The following is a 27,075-nucleotide window of genomic DNA, read 5'->3' on the forward strand; positions in this document are numbered from 1 at the left end:
AGGAACAGACAGAATGAAGAGATTACTTGACAAAAAATTCCATTTCAAGTCACTGGGGAAGCAGGTAACCTTCACATCTGAGCTTTGCATAAGAATGCAGTGGAAGAGGGAGGATTTCTATTAACAGTGCCAGCTTCTTAAAAAAAAAAAAAAAAAAGAAACAACACTGTCTGCTGCTGCTCTCCATCAACCTTTTCTCCCTGCTTGTTTTCTCCTTTCCACCCACCTTGTCCCCTGGCAGTGACATTAGAGATGAGCCAGTGACTCAGGGCCATTCCTTAGCTGAGGCAAGTGGTCATTCACAATTCCAGCGGCTCCAGCGGAGCAGGAACGATTTATGCTGGCTGAAGGATGGTCCCTCGTGGCTTCAGCCTTACCCAAAAGGTTGTTTTTTTTTTATCAGGAGTACTGGGATTTCTGTTTGGTTTTCTGAGGTGACAGAGGTTGCTTGAGAAGTTTTCACCTGTGTCCAAAGTTTGAACCTGCTCATAATGGGGGTAGTAATGCCTTTCAGAATTTATCTTAATCAAAATTGGGTAAACTGGTTTAGGGAGACAGGCTGGCTTCTCATTGGAAACATGGATGGATGTTTTAGAATAAACAAACAAATTAGATGGACCTGTGTATTATCCAGACCATGTGCCATCAAATCAGGTTTTTATTCTCCTGTTTATGCTTAGATTGTGGAAGAAGGGAACTAATTGGTCACTTTTGTGACAGCCTTTGAGGCAGGACTGTGGTTTTATGCAGGGCATAACCCAGTGCACCTCCTGTTTCCTTAGCAAGGAAATAACACAGCCTCTATAAAAAATGCTTTAATAATATTGATTGCTTTCATGCAAAACCAAAAAGGAGTCTATTGCACAATAACTATTTGCAAACTTTCAAGTAGAAATGGGAACTTCTGGATGCTTGTTAATCCAAGCATCAACACTGTGTCTGCACTTGAGCTGTGCACCCACATGGGATTATTTCAAGAGCAATAAATGAAATCAGAGTGTAGTCTATCATGCTACCCACAATAAAAAATAAATGGAGCCAATTAGGGTAAAATAGTGATGTGTCAAGCTGAGATGTGTAGCTGTCCAAATATCCACCAAACAATGTGTTTATTTTAATAAAGATTCAAGGATGATCTTTGACCACTGTTTTAATTAGATTTAAATGAAAATTAATTTTATATTCCATCTGTGACTCTGGTGCATTTACTTTTCCAGCTACTTCAGGTGATTGCCCATATTCCCAGATTTGTCATATTTGACTTTTAAACCCTGTGAAATGAAGCACGGGGTCCTTTGGCACTGATCACAAACCTGATGCAGGAAGCTTATGTGACATCCCAACTTTGGCTTTCCTTTGGTAGTCACAGTGAACTGCAAATAGTGAAATACTCGTGGCTGTACTGGCTGAGCACACAGGGGAATCATGGATCTATTGAGGTCAATGGCACAATTATCTTTTTGTCCACAATTTCGTGCTTGGGGGAAAAACTACTTACCTGAAAGGGCTGAGGATGGTGAATAGACAGCATGGGCAGCTAAACCTGGGAAAGGGAACTGGGGGATTTATCAGGCTCTGGTTTGGGCTGTAGGTCTGGTGAAACCTACAGCAACCCCCTCCACTGGTTATGAGGAAATCAGTGTTTCATCACAGACCTTCAGACTCTCTTTCCATTGAGGTTGTCTCACTTCAGAAGCAAAATATGACCCTTTTTTTTGTTTGTGGTGATGTCTGGGTATTCTGTTATCTTCACCTCCTTGCAGAAACAACCTCTCTGCAGAGCTGGCTGTCCAAATATGAGATAAGTAGCAGATCTCATGAGAAGTCAGGTATTTATATCTGCTCTACCCTCTTCTGCTGCCACAGAACTTTTTCATATAACTCCTGAGCTCACCTGTTGTTGTACTGGATGACTTTTAAGGTTTGCACTGCTGTAACTCAGTGATTGGCTTGGTTCCTAATTAAAAAAGCCTTTTTTCTCCTTTTTTTTTTTTTTTTTTTTTTTTTTAGATTGAGGAAATTTAACTTTGTGCAGGCTCTGCACACAAATAGAACAACTGCTGTTGAGCTTGTCAGCCCTGGCAGTGTCCTGTTGAGAGGCCTCCTGGTGTCAAGTGCACTTGCCTTCTCAATATGAAAAGGAATTTATATTTGTAATGAATATTCATACAAGAAAGACATGGGCGATCTGCAGATAAAACAAAGGTTTTTAGCCTCACAAGAGCAGTACTGTGAGAATTAGTATGGAGGGAATCTGAAATAGCAAAATTCAGCCTATCCCATCAGAGGAGCCAACGGGTGCAATTCTGCCCAAATTGATGGAGTGGTTTTCATTTACCCCAACAGTGAATTTGTTACCTACCCAGCCAGACCTAATACTTTTTGACATGAACAGATGAGAGGATCAGTCTATTAATGCAGAAGATTTAGCAGCTATTTGGTGAGTTTTTCTCCATCTTTGACATTTCAGAATGGAGCTTAATGATGCAGCGGTTCAGCACAAACAACCTGACTGCATGGGGACATTTCTTTTCCTCTCTTTCTGCTGCCTTTTCCAGGCTTGGCATTCTCAGTGTGGATGACTTGGGACAGTAGGGTCCCTTTTCAAGTGCACCTACAGGCTTTGCCACAGCTGTTAAGCTTCCTTTGTGAGGCAGGAGCTCTACAAGGGCACAGGTTAGTCAGTTTTTCAGAGCTCAAAATAATCCTGTTTCCCTGGTTCCTCGGAAGATGTTGTGTTTAAAAAAAAATAAAATAAAATAAAATTACACACTTTAATAGAAATACTTTTCCTTCATTAAATTAAATCTCTAAAGCCCAATAGCATTTTCAGTGCTTATATGAAAATGCCAGTGGGGATTTGAGATTAAAAGCGGTATTTTTGTACAAGTCAATGAAGATCTCAATAGGAAAGAACACTCTTCAAATATAAATTCCTCCAGTATCGAGAAAGACAGATTTTCTACTTAGGTCCTTGATAATACTTTTCCCAACCTTGTTATGAAACTCTGTTTTCACATATCTGATATAAGGCTGTTACACATTAGCTCTCCATTTAATGAAATCTTATTAATAGTGCCTTTTTTATTATAGAGATATGCCAAGCTACTCAGATTTAATTCATGTTTAACAGTAAACATGAGGTACTGTGACCCATTTATATGCAGCTCAGGTTCTCTCTTTCTATCAAAAAAAAAAAAAAAAAAAAAAAAAAAAAAAAGATTGAATGGCATATTAAAAACGGAACTAAAATATATCTACTATTGATTTATATTGGGATAATTCTGGATGTATTTTGCCATGAAAGGCCACTTACACATGTGACCCACACCTAGAGGAGTAGGAAAGGAATACAACAAAAAAATTCCCAGGAAAGATTTGTTGGTGCATTGTTTTGGGATTTTTTTTTCTCCCTCTTCTGATGTCTTCTATCCGTTCAAGAAAAAAAATATCACCCTAAAAACCTGAGATCTGCATTTTTGTAGATAAAGTACTGCGTGATCAAGGTGCAGATTTTGGAAAAGCACTTTCTAGGTTGTTTTAGAGAGAAGAGAAGAGAAGAAACAGGCGTAATTTGGCTTTAGTAATAAATGCAAGGAGATGTGAAGGTTTTGTTTGATTCAAGGATCTCAAAGCAATGTATAAAACCATATAATCATTACTAGTGCTTTCAAACTGGAGGAAAATGAAGCACGAGTTGTGAAAACAGACCTCCAAAAGAAGTAGAGTGGGTATATGCAGTCCCTATACAATTTTTCTTCATAGAATGGTCTGGGTTGGAAAGACCTTAAAGATCATCTCATTCCAGCCCCCTGGCATGGACAGGGACACCTTCCACTGTCCCAGGCTGCTCAGAGCTCAGTCCAGCCTGGCCTTGAACACTGCAAGGATGGGACATCCACAGCTTCTCTGGGCATCCTGTGCCTCACCACCCTCAGTTTGGAAGGTACCTGATCTGCTGCTTAAAATAACCATCAGTTTTTCAGTAGTCATCTTTGTTCCCAGAAAAAGCCCAAAATAAGGGTTAAAAAGCCCCAGTTAACTCAAGGCAGTCAAGTAGAGTGTGCTCAAGGACAGTCCTTGGATTCTGTCCCTGTTTTCAGTTCACATCTTCTGTCAGCCCTGGAAAGGTCCTCTCACTCAGGCGTCCCTCCTGAAGTTACACAGACAAGTCAGAGGAGAGCTGGGGTAGGGAAATAATATTTTAACACACCCCATGTAATTTTAGGTTTTCCAAACTGTGTTCTAAATTTGAGCCTTGAGAGAATCCCAGTCTCCAGGCTCTGGGGATGGGAAGAGGTGCTTATATATTCATGCAGAAGCTACTTTTCTTTGTTGCCTAAGTCAGTATTCACTGGATTAGCTGTTGAGCAAGAGCAACCAGGATCCTGTAATTTTCTATTCAGGGTGTTAGTGTGGAAGGAGAGAAAACAGAATTCTGGTTCATGTGCTATTTAATGCTATATATTTTAAAAAGTGAAAAAACTCTCCATTCTAATGTGTTTAGGATACTCCTGGAAACGCAAATATGATTTCAAAAGTCTTCAGCCTAAGGAAGGAGTTTTTTTCCTGGAGACTTTCCTAATGCTGGGAAGATCTTCTTAGCCTATAAGTGTTGAAAACTTGGAGATTGTTGCCGCTATTTTTTTTAACCTCTGTGATTTTTGTGGTGCTCTTCTCTTAGGTGCAATTTGAAAATATCTATTGAAACTAGCAGGAGAGGCAGATGTATATGGATTTCTGGGAGACTTGGCCGCAGGAAGAACTCTGGTTGCCTATGGATACTGACATCTCCTGAACTAGGTGACAGCTGAATGCAGTTTTTGAAGATCTAAACTATGGACTTAAATGGGATTTAGGCTACTTTAGTGGCTAAATCTGTTTGCGGATTTATTCCTGAATGTCTTTTGAAAGGTTACTCATCAGTTCTGTGGAAGAGCAACGGAAAGAACACAGAATTTTTGACTTCTCTCCTCATATTCAGACAGTGCTACATTATGTGTTTGATAGAGGACAATGACCTTCGGAAAGTTTTCCATCATTTCAGACGCTTTCTCAAAACTAGGACACTGGTCTGGGCTCAGTCCTGACAACTTCTGAAAAGCCTCTCCAGGGTTCAGTCCTAAATATCATCATTGTGGATATGTCTGGTTTGAAAGCTTAAATTCTGCGATGATGAGAAAAATCTGCTTGAATTTAATGGCGTGGAAGCTCTCTTTTTTCTTTCTGTGCCTTGGAAATGTGCAGGGCTACATTAAACCAACACTGGAAACAAAACTGCTTAAATCCACTCTGGCTTTTGCATGTGCTCTGTATGGTAATAACTGTGGCTAATGGGAAGATAGCTTCCACAATTATTATAATCAATAGATTGGGAATGCAAAGATAAAGCAAATTAGGACTAATCTGTTCTCTGTTTCTTCTAAATCAATTCATAAACTGAGAAGACGGTGCAAGCACTGACTTAGCTTTTCATTCAAATTGAGCTCTTGTGTCACATAGTCCTAAGGACAGCAGGGGTACATCTTGTTTTTCCACTTGTCTGGAGTATCCCTATTAATTTTTCTTTCATCTGGAAAAGCTCCAAATCTCTCAAATATTTTTGGCTGGAGAACAGTGTGGTTGGGTAACACATGGCTTTCACCAGAGGTCTGAGTAAGACCAGGGAGTGTCCTCCCACCCTGGTGGGGCCAGGGAGGTGTGGGGAGTTGGGGTACAGATGTTTTGCTGGTGATTGTGCCAACCACTCAGTGGTCTGTGCTGTAAGAGCTGGTTAACCCATATTGCTTCAAGGATTCATCACTTGAATGGGCTTGAAATCGCTTTTCTCTTACTGACAAAGTGCGGCCTGAAAAATACCTTTTCTATAGCCTGAGGGATATTTGGGAAGAATTACCAAATCCTGTACAACTGGGGCACACTTAGCACAAACTGGGATGTGTCATGTTGTATTCAGTGATTTTCAGCTTCGTGAAGGAACCCCAAGGTTGACTGTTGGCTCTGAAACCTACCTTTGATAAAGGGAAGTGCTGCTGGATTCCAGCTCAGCTGAAGGTCATTAGCATTCTCCTGCTGTATTACATGCAGATTTTCTTGGCTCACAAGAATAGCATTACATGGAGTATGCATCCTGTATCAGCAAAAGAAATGCATGCATGCAGAGATATAGCCAGGGTTTATAGGCTTATTAGAAGACTTATAAACAGTCCTCTCCTCCACCTCCTCTGTCCTTATTTCCCACTGACATTCCCCCTGGCTGTGTTTTCCCTTCTTCACCCTTATTTACTTTCAACAGATTGGGGTGAAAAGGTTTGTTTTTTTACTTTAAATAACTTAAAATCAGCAGTAGAGTCTTTGATCTATCACCACCCTGTATTGGCTGACCCTTGGGTGCACAGAGTGTTTGGGAGTAAATATAAATGCAGTTATGTATCCTTGGCTCAGGAATTCAAATGCCAGGTGGCAGAATTCTTTATAGTGAGGGGATGTGGATGCAGTCCCCCCTCAAACAGGAAGGGCTGAGCAGCCAAAACTGTATTAAATGACCTAGGCATGCATGTTGAGATTCTCCCTATACTTGTTCAGGAATTTTTGTACCATAAAGGATATGTAAATAGAGCCCTATCAGCACCAGGGTGATACAAGATAATGCACAGGATGGGGGAGTTGGGGAACTTAGAAAAATGGATTAATCTTTTCCACTCCCCCCTTAATTAGTCTGTTTTCTCTATTTAAATCAGGATGGGAGTGGGGGCAGGGGAACAGCGCAGCGCAGATGTGGCAAGATGCCTGCAGAGGAAAAGATACTTTTTGTAAAAGATGAGAGAAGCCCATTTCAGCTGTAGGCCTGGGGATGTGGTGACAGAAAAGCAGGCTCAGTGGTGGCAGCAACTGGCTGCACTAAAGGGGACCCTGAGTGCTCTGGTCCTGCTGAATCTGGGGGCATGGCAAGAGAGACTCTGTGATTCTGGAGACGTTTTCAATGCCATCTTTGCTCCTTTACGTGGAAAAGCTGTTGCAGGCTCAAACCACTTTCGATGCTGCTCTTCTGTTGTTCTAAAATGCATCAAGTGAACAGAAATCAAGAGGAAGAAGCTTAGTGGTGCTTTGCTGAATATCAGGATGTTCTGAGGACAGTGATAAGGCAACGGCAAGCAGTCCTGTATGATCCAGGGTCATCTTCTTCCATGAATCTTTTCCTTTGGAGTGGTGTCCAGACTACATTACGAAGATAGTGAGATGTACAGGTTGCTGTGATAGTTGACATGGTCTGAAATGCCAGTGGACCCAATGAGGCAGGAAGATACTGGTGGCCAGGGAAGGTACTGATATGTCATGAAGTGATTTCCTTGTTTTGCCATTTTCATAGGTGTTGTAGGGCCTGTAGCACATGCACCTTTGATGGTCTGGATGGATAAACAAACCCCAACTGAACTGCAATGGCAAAGTCCTGGGCTTTCTTTTGGCACTGAGTAGCTCCTCAAGTTCAAGCTACTTAATTAAAGAGTAGTCAACAAAGTGTCAGTGCTGATGGAGGCAATGACACCATCTCAGGCATCCCTCTGTGATGTCAACTGCTGTCTGAAAATATTTTTTGCTTCTTTTTTTTTTTTTTTTTGCTAAATATGCCCATTGTGCACACTGACTCACACTTTTTATTAATGAGAAATCTAAGGCTTTAAAAAAACAATTGCAGTGTGGCCTCATTACTATGAAAAATCCATTACGTGGAAGCCATTTGTCAAAGACAATGTTTAGTTGCTGTAATTTACATATTTATCAAGTTTGATTGGAATGTAATGACTTTGACTTTCTTAATTTTTTTTTTTAACCTTTCTAACCCTCTTTCCATGAAAAGAGTATTTTGGTTTGTTTTATGGGAAAGGGCAAAACATAATTCAATTTACATTGACTATCGAATATTCTTATTAATGTTTTGAATAATTGGAAGTTTTTTTCTACATTGGAAATGTGTTGTATTTCCATGCTTTTACATGGAAACTAATGTGGATTCTTATTAATCCCTGAAGTTTTTCTGTTTCTACCAAGGGATCTAGCTGGAAAACTGACAGCACAAGAGTCTCTAAATAAGATAATGAGTGTCAAGATAGGCAGTCAGTATTGGATCTCCATAGTTTTTATAGTTGAAGACTGAGAGTGGTGGATGGGTTTCCAGTACAATCACACAATTTATTTTGCATCTGATGCTGGGGATGTTTTGACACAGCCCCAACTAGAAATATTAATTCCCCTTGGCCACAGGCTGGTAGCCAGGAGGCTGCTGAGGACACTGTTCCACACAAGCCACTTACACTCCACTGAGCTGCTGTAAGACAGGCAGAGGTGATGAGAAGTTGCTCCAGCAGCTGATACTGGGAGTTGTTAAAGTTAAGAAATGTGGCACTGCTTGTTTGCAACTGGTCTCAAGTGAAGAAATCTCTTCCCTGAGCCATGGAAAAGTCTACAAGATGTGATTTGGTGGCTGCAAAAATGACAGGGGAAGAGCAAGATGCCAGCTCTCTGAGCTCTGGAACATGAGAATTGAACAGCTCTGTGGTTTAGAAGTTCATGTGGAGGGGTCAGTCAGTTCCTCTGGAGTAGCCTATGGCCCAAGCAAAAGCTAGAACAATGCATAAAAAATTAAGTAATTTTAAGAAGATATAAACACCAAGGGAAGAAGCAAGTGACAAATAGAATGAAATTCAGCAAAAGAAACTGCTGGCTAAATACCAAGAAAAATACCCTCAGGTTGAGAGAAAGGAAAAATTTTCTACAGAGATTGGGTGCTGACCACATAAGGATGGTCTAGATGAGCTGAAAGGTCCTTCCCAGATCAACTGTGAGAGGGAATGCAGATATTTCAGTGCCTAACTTTGAGAGCTAGTGAATATCAAGCAGCAGGTGGTCAGCCACAAGTATAACCTACGTGACAAAAAATGATCTGCTACAGAAGCTGTGGCATGCAGTTCGTCAGCCCCTTTTCTGTCCTCTGCTGCTTCACAGCATCTCCCACTTGACATTCCTATCTTTGACGTGTCCCATCCTTTAAATAAATGATGACTGAGAGTGATCCCCTTGAGCTTCAACTTGGAGCGTGTTTTTATTAATTTATTTCTTGCTGTGCTGGATTTCTCCCCCTCCACTTTTAAAGGCTCCTTTGACTTTAATTAAAATTCTCCATAGGCTTATTGCCTTGAGAGAGAGAGTGTGAGTGTGTATAAATTGCTTTTAACAGTTTGCTGACTAGATAGGTTTTTATGAAACTCTCACAGCCTTCCAGTGTGTGTCTAGTGCAGGCAACAAAATGTGTTTTCCCCTATGCCCTGTGCTGTATTGATTGACTGCGCCTCTGGAATTTATTGCTAACTAATGATGGGACAAAAAGGACAATTAGGATTGCTGGACACTTTCGTGCACACAAAGTTAATGTGGTGCTTACAGGGGGCTTTGAGAAGGATCACGTCTGTGAGAGGAGCTGTTCTCTGTTGCAAGGCAGGGGATTGAGGCAGCAGGTTGGGTGGGGAAGGAGAAGGTTTTATGTGTCCAGGTGGAATTTAAACATCTTCGTGATAATTGTTTTTGCAACAGAGGGGAAAATGTCATAAGCAGAATCTGAGTAAGAATGGCAGCTTGCTTAGTTGTTGGCCCTTAACGAGAATGGGATGTGCCCTGCCTCCAGGCAGGCATCTCACTGCTTTCTTTTGAAGGAAAGGACAAGGCTGTGACAGGACATTCTCCTGCCAGACTCTGGGATTTATGATGTAAGTCCAATAGTCTCAGTGCACTTCTGTCTGAGGTCATGTCTGTGACACTTGCTGGTGCTGGAGTCATTGCCAGTGAATGGAGTGCACGCACCTAAGCAAAGCTGATTTAGGGCTATTGACTCCTCCCAAGCCACAGGCTCCCTGACATCATGTCCCTGTGATTAAAATCTGCCAAGAACCAATGAGCAAAAGCAGGGGGCTGTGAAAAGGGGGCCTTTTCCACCCCATCTTTGCCATCCTGCACACATGAAGAACAGGTTTCTCATCCTGATTTGAAGCCAATATCTAATGTTGCAGTAAAGAAGGATTTGCTCCTGGCTGCCTTAGGGGTGTGTGTACTTGAGCCCTGAAGGTAGACTGCGTCCTCCACCTTGCTGAAGTATTTCAAAATTTGAATTTGGTGTGTAAGACCCTCTATGGAGCATCTTAATTTTTGGTGCTGCGTGTCTGGAGCCAAATTTTGATTTCAGGCAAGCAGTGAATGTGAAAAGAGAAACAATTCACTGGTGTCTGTTTCTTGCCCGTGGGCTCAAGCCTCTCTCCAAACAGAATGCTTCCCAGAGAGGTCAGTGTCACGTTCCAAAGAGCATGGCTCTTCATGAATCTCATTTCAGCAGGTTGCTTTTTATTGACCGCTGGCTCAGCTCCTGAAGAGCTCACAGTCATAGTTCAGTAAAGGCCAAAACCCCTTGCAGAACACCCTGCACATCTTGCTTGGAATCACTGCTTTCAAGGTTGTGTACACTGAAGGTTTTATTCTTCCTAACCCTGTCAGTGCTTGTCCTTCTGCCCAGGGAGGGTCTGATACAACACATAAATCAGGAAAATAATCATCTCCTGTGTCCTGTAATTGATCATGTTCCCACTTCTTTTCAATGGGTGTTTAGGAAGAATAAGAGAGAAAAGGGTTCACGTTGTTCAGGTCAGTGTCAAAAAGGTGGAACACAGGAGATTAATCGGTGACAATGTTGGCTGTCTTGCTTCACTGCTCCCCCATGTTTGAGACTTTAGCCCAGCAGGCTGAAACTTTGGTTATTTTCAGTCCTCACAAAGAGAGACCTGAGTAGGTCTCCAGCTTTGTCTACTATTTCCTGCTGCTCCAATTTTTCTTTTTTCCTACTTCTCCTCCTGTTATACTTTTTTTGCCTGTTTCTTAAGTGAATAATATGAATCCTAGCCCCAGTGAATGGAGGTTTTCTAGTTACAGCCTCCTAGAAACATCATTCCTGATTTTTGTGTGTTGTGTTGCAGCTTGTTCCTTCTCTATTTTTTTATCTATTGGCTTTGAGAAGTTAGAGATGCTGGACTCACAGATTCTGGAGTTCCATCCCATGGCAGCTATAAATGTCATTTTCAGGGCTGCCTTCCTTGGAAAAATCCATGATGAGCACAAGGATGTGGCTGTGCATCTCAAAGAAACTAGAAGAGCTTTGAGAATAGCTGGGCTGGGACTCCCAATTCTGTTCTGAAGTGCACATGGTTTTGCTCAGGTTTTATACGGGTAAGTCTGAGCACTAAAGTTAATCACAGGCAAAGCCACAGGAAAACTGGGGGAAAAAACTAACCCAAAACGGATCAAAGGTGTCCTGGCTGCTCCTGTAACTGCTGGACTACTCTGTGAGGGAGTGGTAATTCCCTCTCTTCTACCTTGGCTGAAATTCTGACATAAATTATTCTCTTATCTTTAAGTCCATGTGTACTTATGGGAAACAAACATAGCCATAGCCCTCTCCACTGGAGAGAGCTGATAGAGAATTGCATTTTAACAGGTCCTAGCATCATCTTTTGAATCCCTGGATTTTAAAGACAGACTGAAAAAGTACCCATGTAATGTAGTATTTCAGGTGGAAATGTCTTGCATCTGAATATTTTAGCTCTATCCCTTTGTAAAAAGTGAAGGCTAATGGGATGGTGAGAATTCTAGAGGGATGATAGCTCTGAACAGAGAGAGCAAGAAAGATACCAGTTAATATTGACTCCTTCCCAAAGGATGAGGTCTGCTTCCTCTGGGGCAGCAGGAAACTCCTGAGTGTTTCCATCTCTTCACTGATGAGGGGCTGTGGAGCTCAGTTAAGAAAACCCTGAGGAATGGCTGAAGATCATGTTTGCTGTCACTGGTGGTGACTGGAGAAGTGCTGCTGCATATATAAGATACTGTATTTCTATCAGATGTAAGATTTTTAGAGAGAGATAAATAGGATGTGCTTTGGTTTATTCAGTTTGTTATTTATTGTCGATTATTGCAAGAAAAAAAAAAGTGAGTACTGTAGATCAGAGTTCATGTATTCAAATACAGATGGGTGAGTTCTGAGTCAATGGTGTTTAAGGAAATGGCATTGAAATACACTCAAGTAAAATGAAGACTTTAGCAAATTGTGTCTTGAATGTTTTTTTCTTGGTGTGTTTTTTTTTTTTTTTTTTCTTTTCCCTGCAGGTAAACTTTACTTTCTTGTTCTATATCATCTGAAGGACACATGCATTTTCTGGGATTTTGGGAATGATTTCTGGGGTTCTGGGATTAGACATCAAATTTAACAAGATGATGTATAGCTTTGAGGAGACACATTTGATGTACCACTTAGCCTTCCCATAATTTACTGTGTGCCTCCGGTCTCTGGAGGGCAAGGGGTTGATCTACACTCCATCCTGACTTTATAAATAGCAAAGCAGAAGAGGGGAAAAAAGAAAGGCTGGGGACCTGCCTGCTAAACTGTTATGATATGACAGTGATGCAGGTAGGTGACATTAAATGCTACTGTCTGCATCCTTAATTGTGAGTTGTCATCACCTTGGCCGTTTGAGGACGAATAATGTGCTGTTCGTATTCCAGATTTCTATTCTTATTCATAGGACTCTATGTTCTGAAAGTTAAAATGCATATGTATAATTTAAAAACAAAACCTCAGGTTTTTAGGAATGTTTTTTGGAGGGTTTTTTGTGGTTTTTTTTAGTGGAGACGAGGAGGGAGGAAAGATGTGAGTGTACCTTGACTGGTTTTGCGTGCAGTTAATTTTCCTGCCTCTAAAGCGTAGTGAGCTGCCAGCACCAGAAAGCCCAAATGGAAAAATGGTTGCTTACAAGTTGTAATGAAGATTAGAAACAAGCAAGTGGGGCTGGGAGGTAAGGGGGCTCTTGCTCTGTAGTCATTTGCCATTTCTGATTTTTCAAATAGCTCTGCAGTGTCGTTCAATCTGTGCTCCAGCATAATTTTACCAGGAGATATTTTTGGCCTTTTGCTTCACAGTCAGATTCCCTTTGCTGGGCTATTAAGTTGAAAATGCAGTCAAGTTTTAACATCAAAACTGTTTATGTAACCTCCCACCACATGGAACCCCTCCAAAACACCCTGCAACCGAGCAAGGGAAGGGGAAGGAGAGGATGAAAACCAAGAGCTGGGCAGAAATAGTGCCTGCCCTGGGATGTAAATAGGCCAACTCCTTTCAATAAAGAGAAGTTAGGCTGTTGATCCACGCCTGTCTACTTAAACTGTCATCGAAGTTCACTCAGCTGCATTCCGGCAGAGCTCCAGGCTGTTAGGGATGCACAAGGCATTGTCACAGAGGGCTGAGAGGGAAGAGGAGGGAGGAACAAAGGCATCTCCAGAAGGAACATCACACAGGTACTACACTTTCAGATTCCTGGTGGCACTGACAAGTGTTGATAACTCTCTCAGCATCTGCCTGCAGAACACTGAGTCCCACTTTCCTACCTGCCCCTGTTTGTCCCAATAGGATGCTCACACATGGCAGAAGCCTAAAGGTTCCTTTTTGCCTTTTTCTACTGAAATATATTTAATTTGCTTGGAACAAGAGCAAACCCAAATCCCAGGGCCTCTGAATAAGGGGGAGTTATGGAGGGGGAATACAATTAATGTCTTAATCCTGTGTCACCCTTTCTTTGAGACACTGTGCTACATTAAATTGATTTTGCAAATGAAAGCTAAAAGCTAAGCAAAAGCCACCAATCTATTTTGCCTAAAGATGATTTTAGTGCTCTTTATGTTCCCCTAAATGACAAACCAATTTGTTACCTGCCTACATAAACATTTGCCTATATTAGCCCCAGAAATGTTTTATTTTTATTAGCCCAAACTTTATCTTTTTATGAAGACACAGGGGCCCAATAAAATTAGTGTGCAAATATAATACCCAATTTGCATTTTTCCATGGTCAGCAGAAAAGCTGAGCAAAATCAATTTGATATTAGGTCAGCATATACATCAATAAAGCATACGCTCACACAGGACCATTGTAATGGTTCCTGTAATTTCTATGCTGCCAGAGTAAAGAGATTAAATAATATTAAATGCTCCAAAATAGCTTTGCTTTTAAGAGGAATGTAAAAAGAAAGAGAGACTTTGGCATAAAACAGGCAATAAAGGATAATAGTTGCACAATCTCGAACTTTAAAACATTGTGACAATGATCTCAGAGGCAGGTTTCCTGCAAAATGGCCCCAATTCAGCACAGCTCTCATGCCAAAATTATAGTTAAGCACATTTTTGAGCACGATACAGGTCCGTCAAACAAATCATGTACTTAAGCACCTGACAGAGTCAAGGACAGAGCCTGAATGAAAATCCAAAACTTGGAAGGTTTTGGATGCAATTTTGAGCATTACATGCAGGACCATGGCTGAGTAAATGGTCCATACACAAAGGAGGCTTTGCTGGAAAAACCTGGGCAGGACAGACTGGAGGTGAGGGGAGTCTGTGAGCAGTGAGGGTCCCCTGCAGCAGTGCTACCCCAAAACAGGCCTGACCTTCCATGGCTTTTACATGGGAGACAAAGTACTGCTGCCTCCCATTTTGGTTAAAACTGCATAGCAATAGGTGTCTGACTACCAAAACCTGTAGTCCAGTCTTTGCTCATCAGTCTGTGGTGCAAATGGCATCATTTTGACCTTATGTCCCACTTAGCTTCTTTGTACTGCTCAAGACAACTATAAGAAGGCAAAAAAGAAAATCTGACCCCACCATGTCCAGTGGAATTGGGCAGTGACCAAAAATGCTGTTCCTTTGCGCTCCTGCATTGCTGGGATGAGTGCTCTTACCTGAAATGACATTTGTGGCTAGAAAGAGCAAAAATAAATGAGATTAGGTGCTGATCTGGTCTCTTAGGAAAAACCAGAGTACAGTAAATGCTGCTTGGATTTGATTTGCTAAAGCAGTTTAATGTGGTGGAGACGAGGCACTTGGGGCAGCACCGACACTGATGTTCCAGCTGTGTTGGACACAAATGGGATGAGGTGGCACGGAGGAGTGAAATGCAGTGGAATTGTTTTGATTTCCCCTGTGGAGTCTTAACTTGCAGAGTTTTGAATAAAAAATGCTGGCAACAGCCCACATCGTTGTGCAAAGTACCTGAGACAGGATGACAATATGGAGTTCATTTGCAATGGATAACACTCCATTAAAATGTACGTGAGTATTTAAATTGAATCATTATTTGGCCATATGTTTCCAGGATGATGGATGCCCATGGATTAGAGCCTTCTGGTCTTCCAGAGATGACAGTATTTTTCTAGTACCTTTCTCAACTTTGAAGTGCTCTGCAAAGGAGTGAAATTCACTCCCATGTTCTCCTGATGGGCACGAGCCTAAAGGTTTTCTGGGCCAGACTTCTAGGGTCAGACCTCTCATCCTTAGTGCTAATTTGTGAACTTGAATTACTAGCTACATCATGGCCACAAGACCTAAAGAAACCACAAATCTGCAGTCTGATTCTGGTCTCACAAGGTAGCAGAAAAGACCCTGGATGTTGAGGAGTGATGTTCTACCTCGGTTCTGTTACAGTACTTCATCTTGGTGGTGCAAATGGAATTGCATAAATTTAATATTTCTGCATGAAATTTCTGGATACTTACCATTAAGCTGCTATATACAAATACTGTCATTTTCATGTTTTTATAGTAGCATAAAAATGAAAATTGAATGAAAATGGCTAAGTGAATTTCCTGCCTTCCTGTGATGGTTTAGAATTTGATCTGACTCTCTCTTTGTAAGTAGAAAATGTTTTCTCTGCGACCCTGCTTTAGTTGCAGTAGCATAATAAGCAACCAGGAGTGGAAATTGCTGTTTCCTGGGTGAGAGCTGAGGGAGTGCTGCCAGTGGGGTTGTTTTAAGTGATTGGCTTGAACATGCCAAAGCTTTAGAGGGGAAGGAACATGGGTTGAGGGCCAAACAGCACAAGTGATATTCAGAGTGAGAGATCTGAGCTGCTCGCTTGCAGCTCATTGAATCTCTTTCCAGTATGAAATTTGCATGGTGTTTATCACTACTGTGGTTGCTGGGGAGCCAGAATAGATGTTGAGGTTAGTCCTGATTGATCTGAATAGCATCTCAGATTTTCACAGCTTTGCTCGGGGTATTCTCCTCTGAGCAGGGGCAGGATGGCAGTGGGTGAGTCACAGGGCACCAGGGTGTGACACACACTGACAGATTGTTTAGGTCTCAGTCACAAGCCAAGGCAAATATTACCCACAATGAGGACAGTGGTAGCCTTCAAAGGGAAGAGAAAACGTTCATTTCGAGCTTCAAGATACTTTCCAGAACAGAAAATGGAAAAGGAACCATTCCAGACTTGTCTACTTTTCTTTCCTTTCTTTCCAAGAAAACCTGTTTTTGTCAAAGAGTTTTGTTTCTAAGATTCACTGCTATGGTGTTCAGAAGGGTAAAAGTGGTACCACAACAGATTTCTCTGCATTCCACAAGTCTCAAAGCTGTGGCTAAATGGAGTGTGCCTTTCTGTCATTTTGCTTAAGTGCTTTTGGCATCTACTAAGCAAAGCTATACACTTCTAATAGTCTTAATTTTGATTGATCTTTTCAATCCTGAAGTAGAAAATAGGATGTATTTCTAATATAACATTTAAATTAAAAAAATGAAATGGTGTTTTGTAGTTGTTCAGTGGGTTAACCTTGGTTAGCAGCCAGATGCCCACACAGCTGCTCCCTCTTATCCAGGACAGGGGGAGAAAATAAAAAGGAAAGGCTGATGGTCAAGAGAAAGACAGAGATATCATTTATAAATTTCCATTGTGGGCAAAGCAGACTTGACTTGTGGGGATTTTAATTTATTGCCAATTAAAATAGACTTGAATAGTGAAAATTATTGATTATAATAATGATTCTAATAAGTGTTATGAAGCATAGATAACAACAATTTAGTAATAGAGAACAATCAAAACCAAAGCCCCCAAACACCTCAAACCAATCCTCTGTCCAAAAGATTCCTAACCAGTGCTGTTCCAAAGAGTGGCACTCTGTTGCTGAGTGTCACATCTGTGCTGAGCCAAAGTCCCCTTAATGCAATGCTGGTTTTCCAAGAGGGGAGGAAAACTCATCTCCTCTTGCAAAAGTGATCCCAGCTTTCTCCTTTTGTTCTTTAAAGTTGGTTTGCTGATTTATCTCCTTCCTCCCACACTACTTAATGTTAATGCAAATGGTGTGGGATGGTCATTGACTTCTTGCTGATGGGGTTGTGCTCCTTTTTGCTGCCTCCCAATTTTCTTCTGCCAAGAGAATTGACTCCACCAGCTGCTGGGTTTGGCAGAGACTTTCTTTCTTATATTTCCGTGCCTCTGGGGTTCAAAAACATCAGAGAATTGTAAATCTGGTGTAAGAAAGAACAAATGAATGGCTGAGTTGTGGGGAGAGCAGCAGCAGGAGATGCTTAGGAAATAAAAGAAGAAACCTGCTGCAATTGTGTCCTGAGAACAGAAAAAAAAGTATTGATTATTCCTATGATTCTGTAAGGTGTGATTTGCCATGGGGAAAATGGAGCATTTCCAAGAATTTGGGAAATTAAAAAAAAAATTAACTAAGTTATGGTCTTGAGGACTCTCATGCATCTTTGAAAATAAAAGTCTGACTTTGAAGATGTGTGCAATACATCTACCTAATTAAAAAAAAAAAAAAAAAAAAGTGCTCAGATTTAGTTTCCAGTCTGTAAACTTTTTACTTCAAAACAAAGATTTAAACTGTCTTTAGCAATTGGAGCCTGCTGTGTTTAGCATTACCCCTGCTGTGTGTGTTCAGGTTGAGATAAGACATCTAACGGAGATCCTGACCTCTTGTAGTCTTTAAAATTCCCAGAACCCATTTTGAAAGAGCATAATTTTCATTTGCTGTTTATTAAATGCAGTCACAGCACAAACAAAGAAAGGATCCTGTTGACCCATGTAGTTTATGGCTGAAGCAGGTGGCCAAAGTGGTGTGGTTTCAAAACTGAGGGATTAACCCATGTTAAATTCAGCATAGTTGGGATCTAAATCTGCCTTCCACCTCTCTGTAATTTGAAGGGGAAATGGCACATTTTCATGCCCTCGCTGGAGAAGGTTACTGGATTTAATCTTGGTCTCTTTTCTATACTTTATTTTTTTAAAAACTTTTGTTTCAGTTAGAGCAGATGCAGCCCCAAACACTTAACAGATTTTTTTAAAAATCACCTCTAAATCCTCCAGAGCAAAGCCTAATAAATATAATTTGTAGCACTTTGCCATTGCCTGGCACTGTAAAAGCTTGTACCAAGTGTAATGCAGGGTGCAATTGGCTTTACCTTGACTGGAGCCCCACTGCTGTTCCTGTGGCCAAGGGGGACATTTATCACCAGTGAGAGCACAATTACAGTGCAGTTAAACTCGCTGCAGTAAATCTTGGGGGTTTAAGAAGAGAGCTAAATTTGTTGTTGCAGATTTGGCTGCATGTCATGAGTCTTGCAGCCCTTGTGCAGTCTGGGAAGGAGACCTGGTTTAATTTCCCAAATTCTTAGAAATGCTGCCTCTTTGGTTAGGGATTGTGCTTCTTTGTAACATGTGACCAATTTTAATAAAGGGACGTGTTTCAAAAATTAACACTTGTTTGCTTCTACATCTGGGGCACAGTTTAATGATCTTCATTTCTCTTTTTTCCCCTCTGCCCCCTGTCCCTTTCTGCTGCAGCAAACCTGCGTCCTGGGGCTGAACAGAAAGTGGTGTTCATCACTGCCCGGGTCCATCCTGGGGAAACACCCTCCTCCTTCGTCTGCCAAGGTGAGTGTCTGCACCAAGGGGGCAGATCTGGAGGGATCTGAATTCCTGCTGATGCACGTGTATGGTGTGGGTGGCTTTGGCTCTGAAAGGGGATGTGACAGATTTTTCCACAGGTTTTTTATCAGTAGAATCTCTCCTCTAATACCCAGCTGCTTGTCTTCCTTGAGGCCATAAGGATAGATTGTCTCCAAGTCTTGTGGACGTTTGCTGAACATGGTGAGAAATGGACAGAATTGGGCTCTGAAGCTATTTGGGAAGAATGAGACACTCACACTCATATGAAATATATTTGTGTAAAGGTGCTTTTCTTAGAGCTTTCCCAGCCCGTTTTTCTGGGATTTATTCTGTTAACTGCTTATTTTTTTTTCTTGCTGTGTACTATCTCCAGCTTCTTTTCCATCACAAAGCAGTGACCCCAGCTCTCCAGTTGAATTCTAAGAGGCCTCTCTTTGTCTGAAGCTGCTGCTCTGAGGAACACAGCTCCCAGTGGCTGACAGCTGTTTCCTGCACAAAGCATTCCTGCTAAAAATAGAAAGCAAATTGCCCAGCTTGTATTTATAAAGAGTTGTAAATCTCCGGCTTGTGGGTACAAATAAATAAATAACCCTGGCACGCCTTCATATAACTTCATTGTATAGGCCTGAAATATTGTCCTTTACGCATGTGACTGTCTGCAGCAGTGAAGTGTTGATGGTGTAAATCAAAGCAGCTCCCCTGGAGCCAGGGCAATTTGGTAATTCACTGCAGCAGCTTGGACCTGGCCCTGCTGAGCCGATGAGCTGCATCAATCAGGCATATGCAGAGTTTATTCCGCTGTCTGCTGGTGATGCTGCAGACTCCATTGCCACTGGCCCTGCTGGCACCCAAAGACCTCCGTGGGGAGGGTCTGGCACACGTTCTTGGTCTTCTCTGTGTGCTCCTCGTCCTGCCAAGGTGCTGTGTCTGGCATCTCTCTGAGGCAAAAGGTCAGCAGCTGCCCCTTCTGCTGCCCCAGCCCCATGGGCTTGCAGGACACTCTCATTGCTGGCCTGGAGTAGCAAAGGTAAAACCTTTCCTCTAATAAAACAACGCTTCAGACTGAGAGTAGGAAAACTCAGCGAGTTTCCCACCTCCTGCAGTGCCACAGTCAATGCAGGGCATTATAGCACACATGATGTTTGTTAATGAATATGGATTTTTAATTGGCTGCTTTGATTCTGTTTGTGGCTGCTGGCATAGCCCTGTGAAATGAAAGCTGAGGCATGCTGCTGAGGTGGTGCTTTGTAAATGATGTTATTTTATTTTGATAATGGAGGGTTTATTCAAAAGGGAAATAATCAGAAAAAAAAAAGGAAAAAAAAAGGGACGTGTTAAAGCGGGTGGCATGCTTAGCCTGATGAAACAGCCAGATAGAAGTCATGCTCTGATTGTCTCACAGAAACTTTGTGCTTTGTAAGAAAATAAGCAAAAAAACCAAACAAATAAAACCCAAACAAACAAAAGCAAGGAGATATAAGAAAAACAAAAAGGAGGTATCGAGGTGTCAGTTTTGGAGAAGCTCATGAGAAACTTGCTGTGGCTGCAGTTACAGCTTGTGCTTGACTCCTTTGGGAGTGCCTGGATCCACAGGCACTGGGCTCTGCCCTGAGCCCTGCCCCGTGCAGGCAGAGCTGCTCCTGTGCAGAATTAGCATCCAGACAAGTAGAAATGTCAAATATTTCAAGGCCATTGCAGCATTGTTTCTAGAGCTGCCAAATGTGAAATTGGGTGTTTGCTCCATCTTTGGAAACTTCTGTGTGGGAGGATCAAAAGAAGGGATAAAAAAGATTCCTCTGGCAGTCAAGTTGAGGGCACACTTAGGAATTTTATTTCTGGAGTCTCAAGAAGCTTTTTTGGCATAGTTAGGTGTTGCAGATTTTATATCCAGATGCCAGCTCAGTGCATATGGAACATGTCAGGATTTTTTTTTTTTTTTTTTTTTTTTGGTGGAGAGATTTCTTCTTGAATGTTTGATGATGCTCACCACCTGGAGTATTAAGATCTGGAAACTGATCCCAAAGATTCCCCAGGAGTAAGCACCATCTCATGGGTCAAAGACCAGGACTGTGATTGCCCAAGCTTGGAGAATCAGTCCATAGGGGAATAGAGAATGAGCTAAAAGCTTTATATTTTTTGTTTTTCATTTTTCCCCATTGATCTTTGGTTTTATTCAGTTCAGTCACTGTCTTCTTTAAAGCCTCAAGATAATATCTGACTCCTTAGTCATTTTTCTACCTGTCTTGGAGCTGGCCAGTTCCCTTCCTGCCCTCTCTGGCCTGCTCTCTGCTGAGGGATTTTTAGCTGTAGAGTCCAAACAGGAGTTTCCTGGGGCCTGACACAACCTACCTGTTACAGCCCCTGGTTTTTGGGGTTTTTTTTACTAGCCAAGGTCCCTGAGAAGCAAGTTTTCTAGCTTTAATACATCAGGAGATGCATGTGGCTGTCTTTTGATCCTTTGCCCTCCACTTTACCCACATATTATGAATCTAAGCAAGGATTTTGTGTTCCTGTAGGGAAAAAAAAAAAAAAGCTTGTCATCTCTCTGTTCAAAATTGTTTGTCTGTCATTCTACTTCATATTCTACTATGAAAAATCCACTGAAAACTAAGTTTTGGATACAATTGCCCTTCATTCCTGCAAACGTGCGAGTATTTTAAACTTGAATACACATTTCTGTCACCTTCCAACTGTGGAGTGCTTGCAGCAGTAGCCAGAGCTCCTTGGAATCATCAGGCACCTCATCCAGCAGTTACAAACAAATGCTGTAATATTTCACACATGGTGCAGCTGCTGAGCTGCAGTTCAGTTCCTTAAAAGGCAGACAAAACCCTGAAGGGCCTCTTCCTATAAAGATGGATTAAGGACCTTTTGTTTCTGTTTTGGTCTTTTAAGAGTTAGTACAGTGGTTAGCCTTTTTAGGAAGTTTTCCTGGTGGTTCTGAACTGCTTGTGGTGGAGCTCAGGGCTGAAAATGGAGATCCAGTCATCAGGGAGTATATTCAGAATATTCACAGATTATTTCCACATCCAAAGGTAGGGTGGTGTTCTCCTCCTCAGATGGTGATGGTCACCATGAGCATTGATGTTTGTAGCACTTTTAGGGATGAATAAGGAGGAGTAGGGTCCAGGATTAAGAGGATTTGTTTTCACTTTGCTCTTATAGACCATTTTCTAAACAACTGGAATCATTGCTGCTCCTGGAGGGCTTTTGTAGTGAGCACAAAGAAGTACAAATTCATCTTACAGCCTGAACTCATCTCTCTTGGGCTGCTCAGATTTCTGGGGGATTTTTCTGAAGTTGTGGGTTTAGATTATTTTCCTTTCTTAGATATTTTTCCTCATTCTTCTCCCCTGTGGTATTTTCATTTAAGAAAATGTGTTTTCTCTTCCATACTTTACTGTAAAGGGAAATAAACTAACTCTTACACATGTCAGGTAATAGTGCCCACTAATGTGTGTAAAATCTGTGCAAGCCCTTACCCTCTAAACACTGGCTATAGGGCAGCTTTCAAAAGGCTTGGATTTTATCCAAGATCTGGCAATAGGAATATTTTTAGTCCCTAGTATTCTCAGAACCTTATTTTCTTTCCTATGTTTGCTAGATTTTATTTTCTTTGTGGGAGAAAAGCAACCGTCCCTCACTATTCACATACGCGGAAAGTTCTAGGAGACACTCCTACGTTTAAGCTTATCCTGTGAGCTCTGACTCTTGCCAGCAGTCAGCAATTCCAAGGTTAACCATGCCTAGATGTACCGAGACATGTATTTTACTCGTTGATTTAGCATGTTCTATTAGTGGGATGTCATTTGTTGATTTGCCAGCATGGCACCCACTGTGCCATCAAAATGCAGAAATGAAAATTTGTATCCTGAGCCTCCAATAGGGTTTTCCAGGCTGGGATGCCAGAATGGAAAGTCCAGTGCAATACAGGAGGGAGAGGAAGCCCCACAGCTGGGTTTGAAGGTGCTGACCATCTTGGGCTCGGTATAATTTGACCTGGAGCTGACCTTGAATCTTATGGGCTGAAAAGGAAACAGCCCTTAAAAAGAAAATGTAAGAAAAACAGACACCTGGGACTCTTTTCCATAAGAAACGGAGCAAAAATTACTTTTCAATCAATGTTTTTTGCTTTTATGGCTGCTTAAATGAATGCTCCCTCTTGCTTCACCCTAAATCAGATATGAAATGAAGAAACAGATTACACCAGGCAAGGTCTCTTGATTTTTCTGTTTTCATTCTTTGTCTGTATTTTTAACCTTCACCCTCTTGCCAGCAGAGGGCAGGGAAAAAAATATCTGAAAACTTGTGCAAATTTTGATTCTAAATTTAAAGAATGGAATAGCAGGCAACAGACTGCCCAAAAACAAGTCTCCCAGCAGCTGTCTCTCAAGTTCTGATGTTGCCTTGTAACTCTCTGGGCTAGTGGGTAATTGAACTTGCTCTCTATTGTCACCAGGATGCTCCGGGTGCTATGGAGGATTTAAGTCCTGGACAGATTCCAAAGTGGCCTCGTAAAACTGTTTTCTAGTTCATTTTGTGGAGGCAGTGCCTTCAAATTCTTTGAATTTGATCCTGCAGGAAACCTGAAGGAGTTAGTAGCAGAGTGAAGTTGCTAAAATAAATAAAATGTGACTTGGGTGGGGTTTTTTTCATTGTCTTCTGGGGTTTACTTGGGGTTTTTTGTTATTTGTTTGGGGTTTGTGGTTTTTATTTCTTGTGGGAAACACAGACCTAAGTGTGAAAAGGGTCCTTTTGAAGCCTGTTTCTTCTACTTGTAATTTTACCCAAACTCTGTCTTTTTTTTTGAAGAAAGAGAAAGAATATACTCTCAGGGCTAAAAGTTGCTTTTCAGTTTGTTTTATTAAGCATAGATCTTTTGAGCATTAGGACATAAGTGATAGTAACTGAAGGCCAGGACATGTTTTATATGCAAGTGTAAATTCAGCCTTTACATGTGAAAAGAACCTTTCTGAAGTGGCAGAGGTGGTGGCCTTGCTTAACTGTCTCCAGGGTATAAATTTTTCCTAAGGGAAAGAAAGTGAATTCGGTGGCAATTGGTATATGATGCTTTTGGTAACAGCATCTGCACTAGAGAAAAAAGCACTGCACCTAGAAATTCCTGTGGTGGTAATGATTGGGTCCTCAGAAGCTTGGGGACATCATCTGCCAGTCTTTCCTATCAGACTGAATGTGCATCTGAATGAATGCATGGCTTGCATCTCACTTTATCTGTTTTACTCTTCTGTCTAGCAAGCCAATTCATCTTCGTTTCCAAGCTATGTTTCCTACCAAAGGAGGAAACAAAATACGATTCCGTAGGGAATAGGAATCCTATAAATGCATGTTTGTTATATTACTGTCAAGTCTCACTTCTGCCTTCTCTGCCAAATGGAAGAGAATGGAAGCAAACACTTATGCTGTCCTGGCTACTTCTAGACTCCCAGTGAATGTCTCCATATGTATAAAGGCTTAGTCTGCAGTTCCTCTCTGGGTGTGTTTGTAAGGCATCTCTGGGTGCAGGAGAGGGCTCTGCCATGGCCATGCAACCAAGGAATGAGTGCTCCCAGGTTCAGGAATGCCACATTTGGGAGCCTTTTCCAGTGTTTCTCTTTGTGGGCTGCATTGCTAAGACTGAAGAGAACTGAGCAACACAGAAGCTCCACTTGAAGTGTATTTTTTTCTACTCTATTGCCACCTCAAAGGTACAAAGACACAATGCTTCCATTCCCTTTCAATACTTACTGTATCCTATGCAAATCTTTTCTGGCTGCAGTCCATAGCAAAGTGCATCCCCTAGTGCAGAGTTCCTCCCTAGAGGTGACTGCCTGTGGTCCAAAGCAGAGCAGACTCTGCACAAAGGGAATGGTGCTCTGCATCCAGACAAAAATCTGCACAAGTTGTGTCAGGGGAGAATGGGAACACTCCTGTGCTTTCAGGAGCAGCTCAGCTCTTAGGAGCAGTCAGGGAACATGATGAGCAGGAGCTGCAGTTCATGGTCTCTATTCCAGGAGTTCAGGAAACCAAATGATGAGAAGCAAACAAAGGCAACAAAATTCAACAGCCCAACCATAAAATGAGCTGCAGGGCTCTCTTAAAGTTGTTGAATTGCATTCATCCTTCCCACCAAGATTTTTTTTCTTTAAGTGCATAGCTTCTAAGCTTTAATACAAAGGGAAACACGCTCTCCCTGACTTCTAAAGCGACATGAAAAACACTATTGTCTGTCCCTTGTAAATCTCCTGGATGAGATTTTAGTGTGAAGTATCCCAGGAGAGAGAAAGGTTGTTCTGAGAATAATAAAGCATCCATATTGGAGTTATGGAAATAAAAGCTCCTTTGAAAGTCATGTTGATGTAAATAGACCATTAGAGGAATTCCAGCTGCCCAGTGTGACATTGGCTGTTACAAGATATCACAGGCTTTGAATCAATGCACTGTGGTGTCAGGCAGGTGCCAGAGGTTGTACACCTGGGTTTCTGAGCTGGAGGAAAATTGTAATGAGTTTAAATTTCTCTGGCTATAGAGTTATGTGATTGGCTCACAATATGTGTTTTCTGGGACTCCTGCACAGAAGAGAAGGTGTGATGGTGGCAGGGTGTGGAGGGAGACTGTGCATGGGCTGGGTGGTGTTGTTTGCAACAGCAGAGAAATTCCCAGAACTCCGGAGACCTGAGCTGTCCCCAAGGGAGAAGCTGTGTCATCTGTGGCTGACACATCTCTCCCCACCAACAGCAGATGTTGCTGTCCCACCTCTTCCACCCAATCCGCAACAGCAGGAACAGAAGGTTGGTCTGGTCAGGCAGGCTCACCCCTCTCCAGCCCAGCCCTGTGTGCTCATCTTTCTGCTTCCAGTAACTCCTCATCCCTGGGACAGCAAGGTCAGCTTTGCCCATGCAGCTAAGAAATGTCAAGTGGCTTTGCTTGATTTGGTTTGGCCTTTGCCCAGAGCAGGCCTTTGACTACCTCTGCTTAACTAATCCTCTTTACAGTAATCACAGAGCTAAAGGAGCCCTTGGTCTTCAAGAGGGAGAATTGAGAAAGGCTTCACTGTAGAACAGAAGCAAATTTTTTTGTCTCCATGTGAGATTGCCCAATTAATCTCTTGAACATCCTGGTTTTGCAATGTTTCTTGACTGCTCATACTTTTGGATAACACTGGCTTAAAGATCATTTCCTCACAGACCTACCAACCTCTCTCTAGGGCAAAGCACATCATAGTTGTACACATTGTGGCACTTTGCTGATGTCTGAGGATAGCAAAAAGAGAAAATATTGATTCACCTGGATTTCATGATCACTTGCCTTTCCTTAATACAGCCTGTTTTTCCCAATAAAAATTGCAGCCTGAGTGAATTCTGAAGGTGCTTATCCATGTCTGCCCAGCTATCAGGGTCATTTTCTGTGTTTATTGCTCTGTATGGCCATGAGCAGCAAGTCCCACACTTTTAGGGAGCAGTATTACCCCCAGCTGCCAGATCTTCTCTGGGCCAAGGCAGGAAATAAATATGCAAAATTCAGGACAAAGATGTAAAAGCCACAGGAAGTTTGGGGTTGTGTTCAGATCTCATTTGCATGGCTCTATTGTTAATGGCAAAGAAAGGGCTCTGATAGGTGACCATCATTGCCATCAAGGAATCAAAGTTGAGATAAGCCCTTTCAGTCAGTGCAGCAGCATGTGAGAGCTGTGCTGAGCAAGCTGCAGGTCAGGATTCACAATTAGGAGTCTCTTCAAATTTTTATAATTTAAGCCCTTTTCATTCTCCTTCAGCAGTGCCCCAGCTCTTCCTCACAACCGATATTAATCTTGCTGGTCTATTGTTTCCAGCTTTGTCTTCTGACCCTTTGTTCTTTGCCTACCCTGACTGGGTTCAGCTGAATTGATTTTTTTGTTGTTGCTGTTTATTTTCAGTCCGTTTGTCTCCGAGATGCCCTGCACTTACCTTCCTGCTCCTTCTGCTTTGCTCTGAGGAGCCAGCATTCATGAGTGACTGGGACTTGGCCTCTGCAAACTCTCCTTTGACGCAAGGGCACTGGGATTAAACTTTCCCTCTGCCCCTGCACAGATTGCTCACACACTCCTCAGGTGCCTGCTGCATTGTGTACATGTTTATAGGAGCCACATCACCCTGACTTCTCCAGCTTACAGAGAAAAGGGGTAAAGCTTGTTTGGAGGGCAAGAAGAAGGGGCTTGGGATGAAAGTCTGCCCTGCAGAGGCTGGCTTTGCACTTTCTCAATGCAGTCTGACTTCTCTTCACTCTGAGGA

The 27,075-nt window shown here is 42.0% G+C and overlaps 1 protein-coding gene across 1 annotated transcript in view; it reads left to right on the forward strand.

Moving 5' to 3' along the window:
- AGBL4 (AGBL carboxypeptidase 4) overlaps positions 1-27,075 on the forward strand; it is a gene marked incomplete at its 5' end in the record, with an annotated part of 886,698 nt that overhangs the window by 662,247 nt on the left and 197,376 nt on the right. The window contains one exon of the mRNA XM_083868088.1: positions 18,704-18,793. Within this exon, the coding sequence (XP_083724214.1) occupies positions 18,704-18,793 (90 nt within the window). The remainder of the gene's footprint in view (positions 1-18,703; positions 18,794-27,075) is intronic.

The sequence above is a fragment of the Zosterops lateralis genome, assembly GCF_965231275.1.
Source record: "Zosterops lateralis genome assembly, chromosome: 9".
NCBI lineage: Eukaryota > Metazoa > Chordata > Aves > Passeriformes > Zosteropidae > Zosterops > Zosterops lateralis.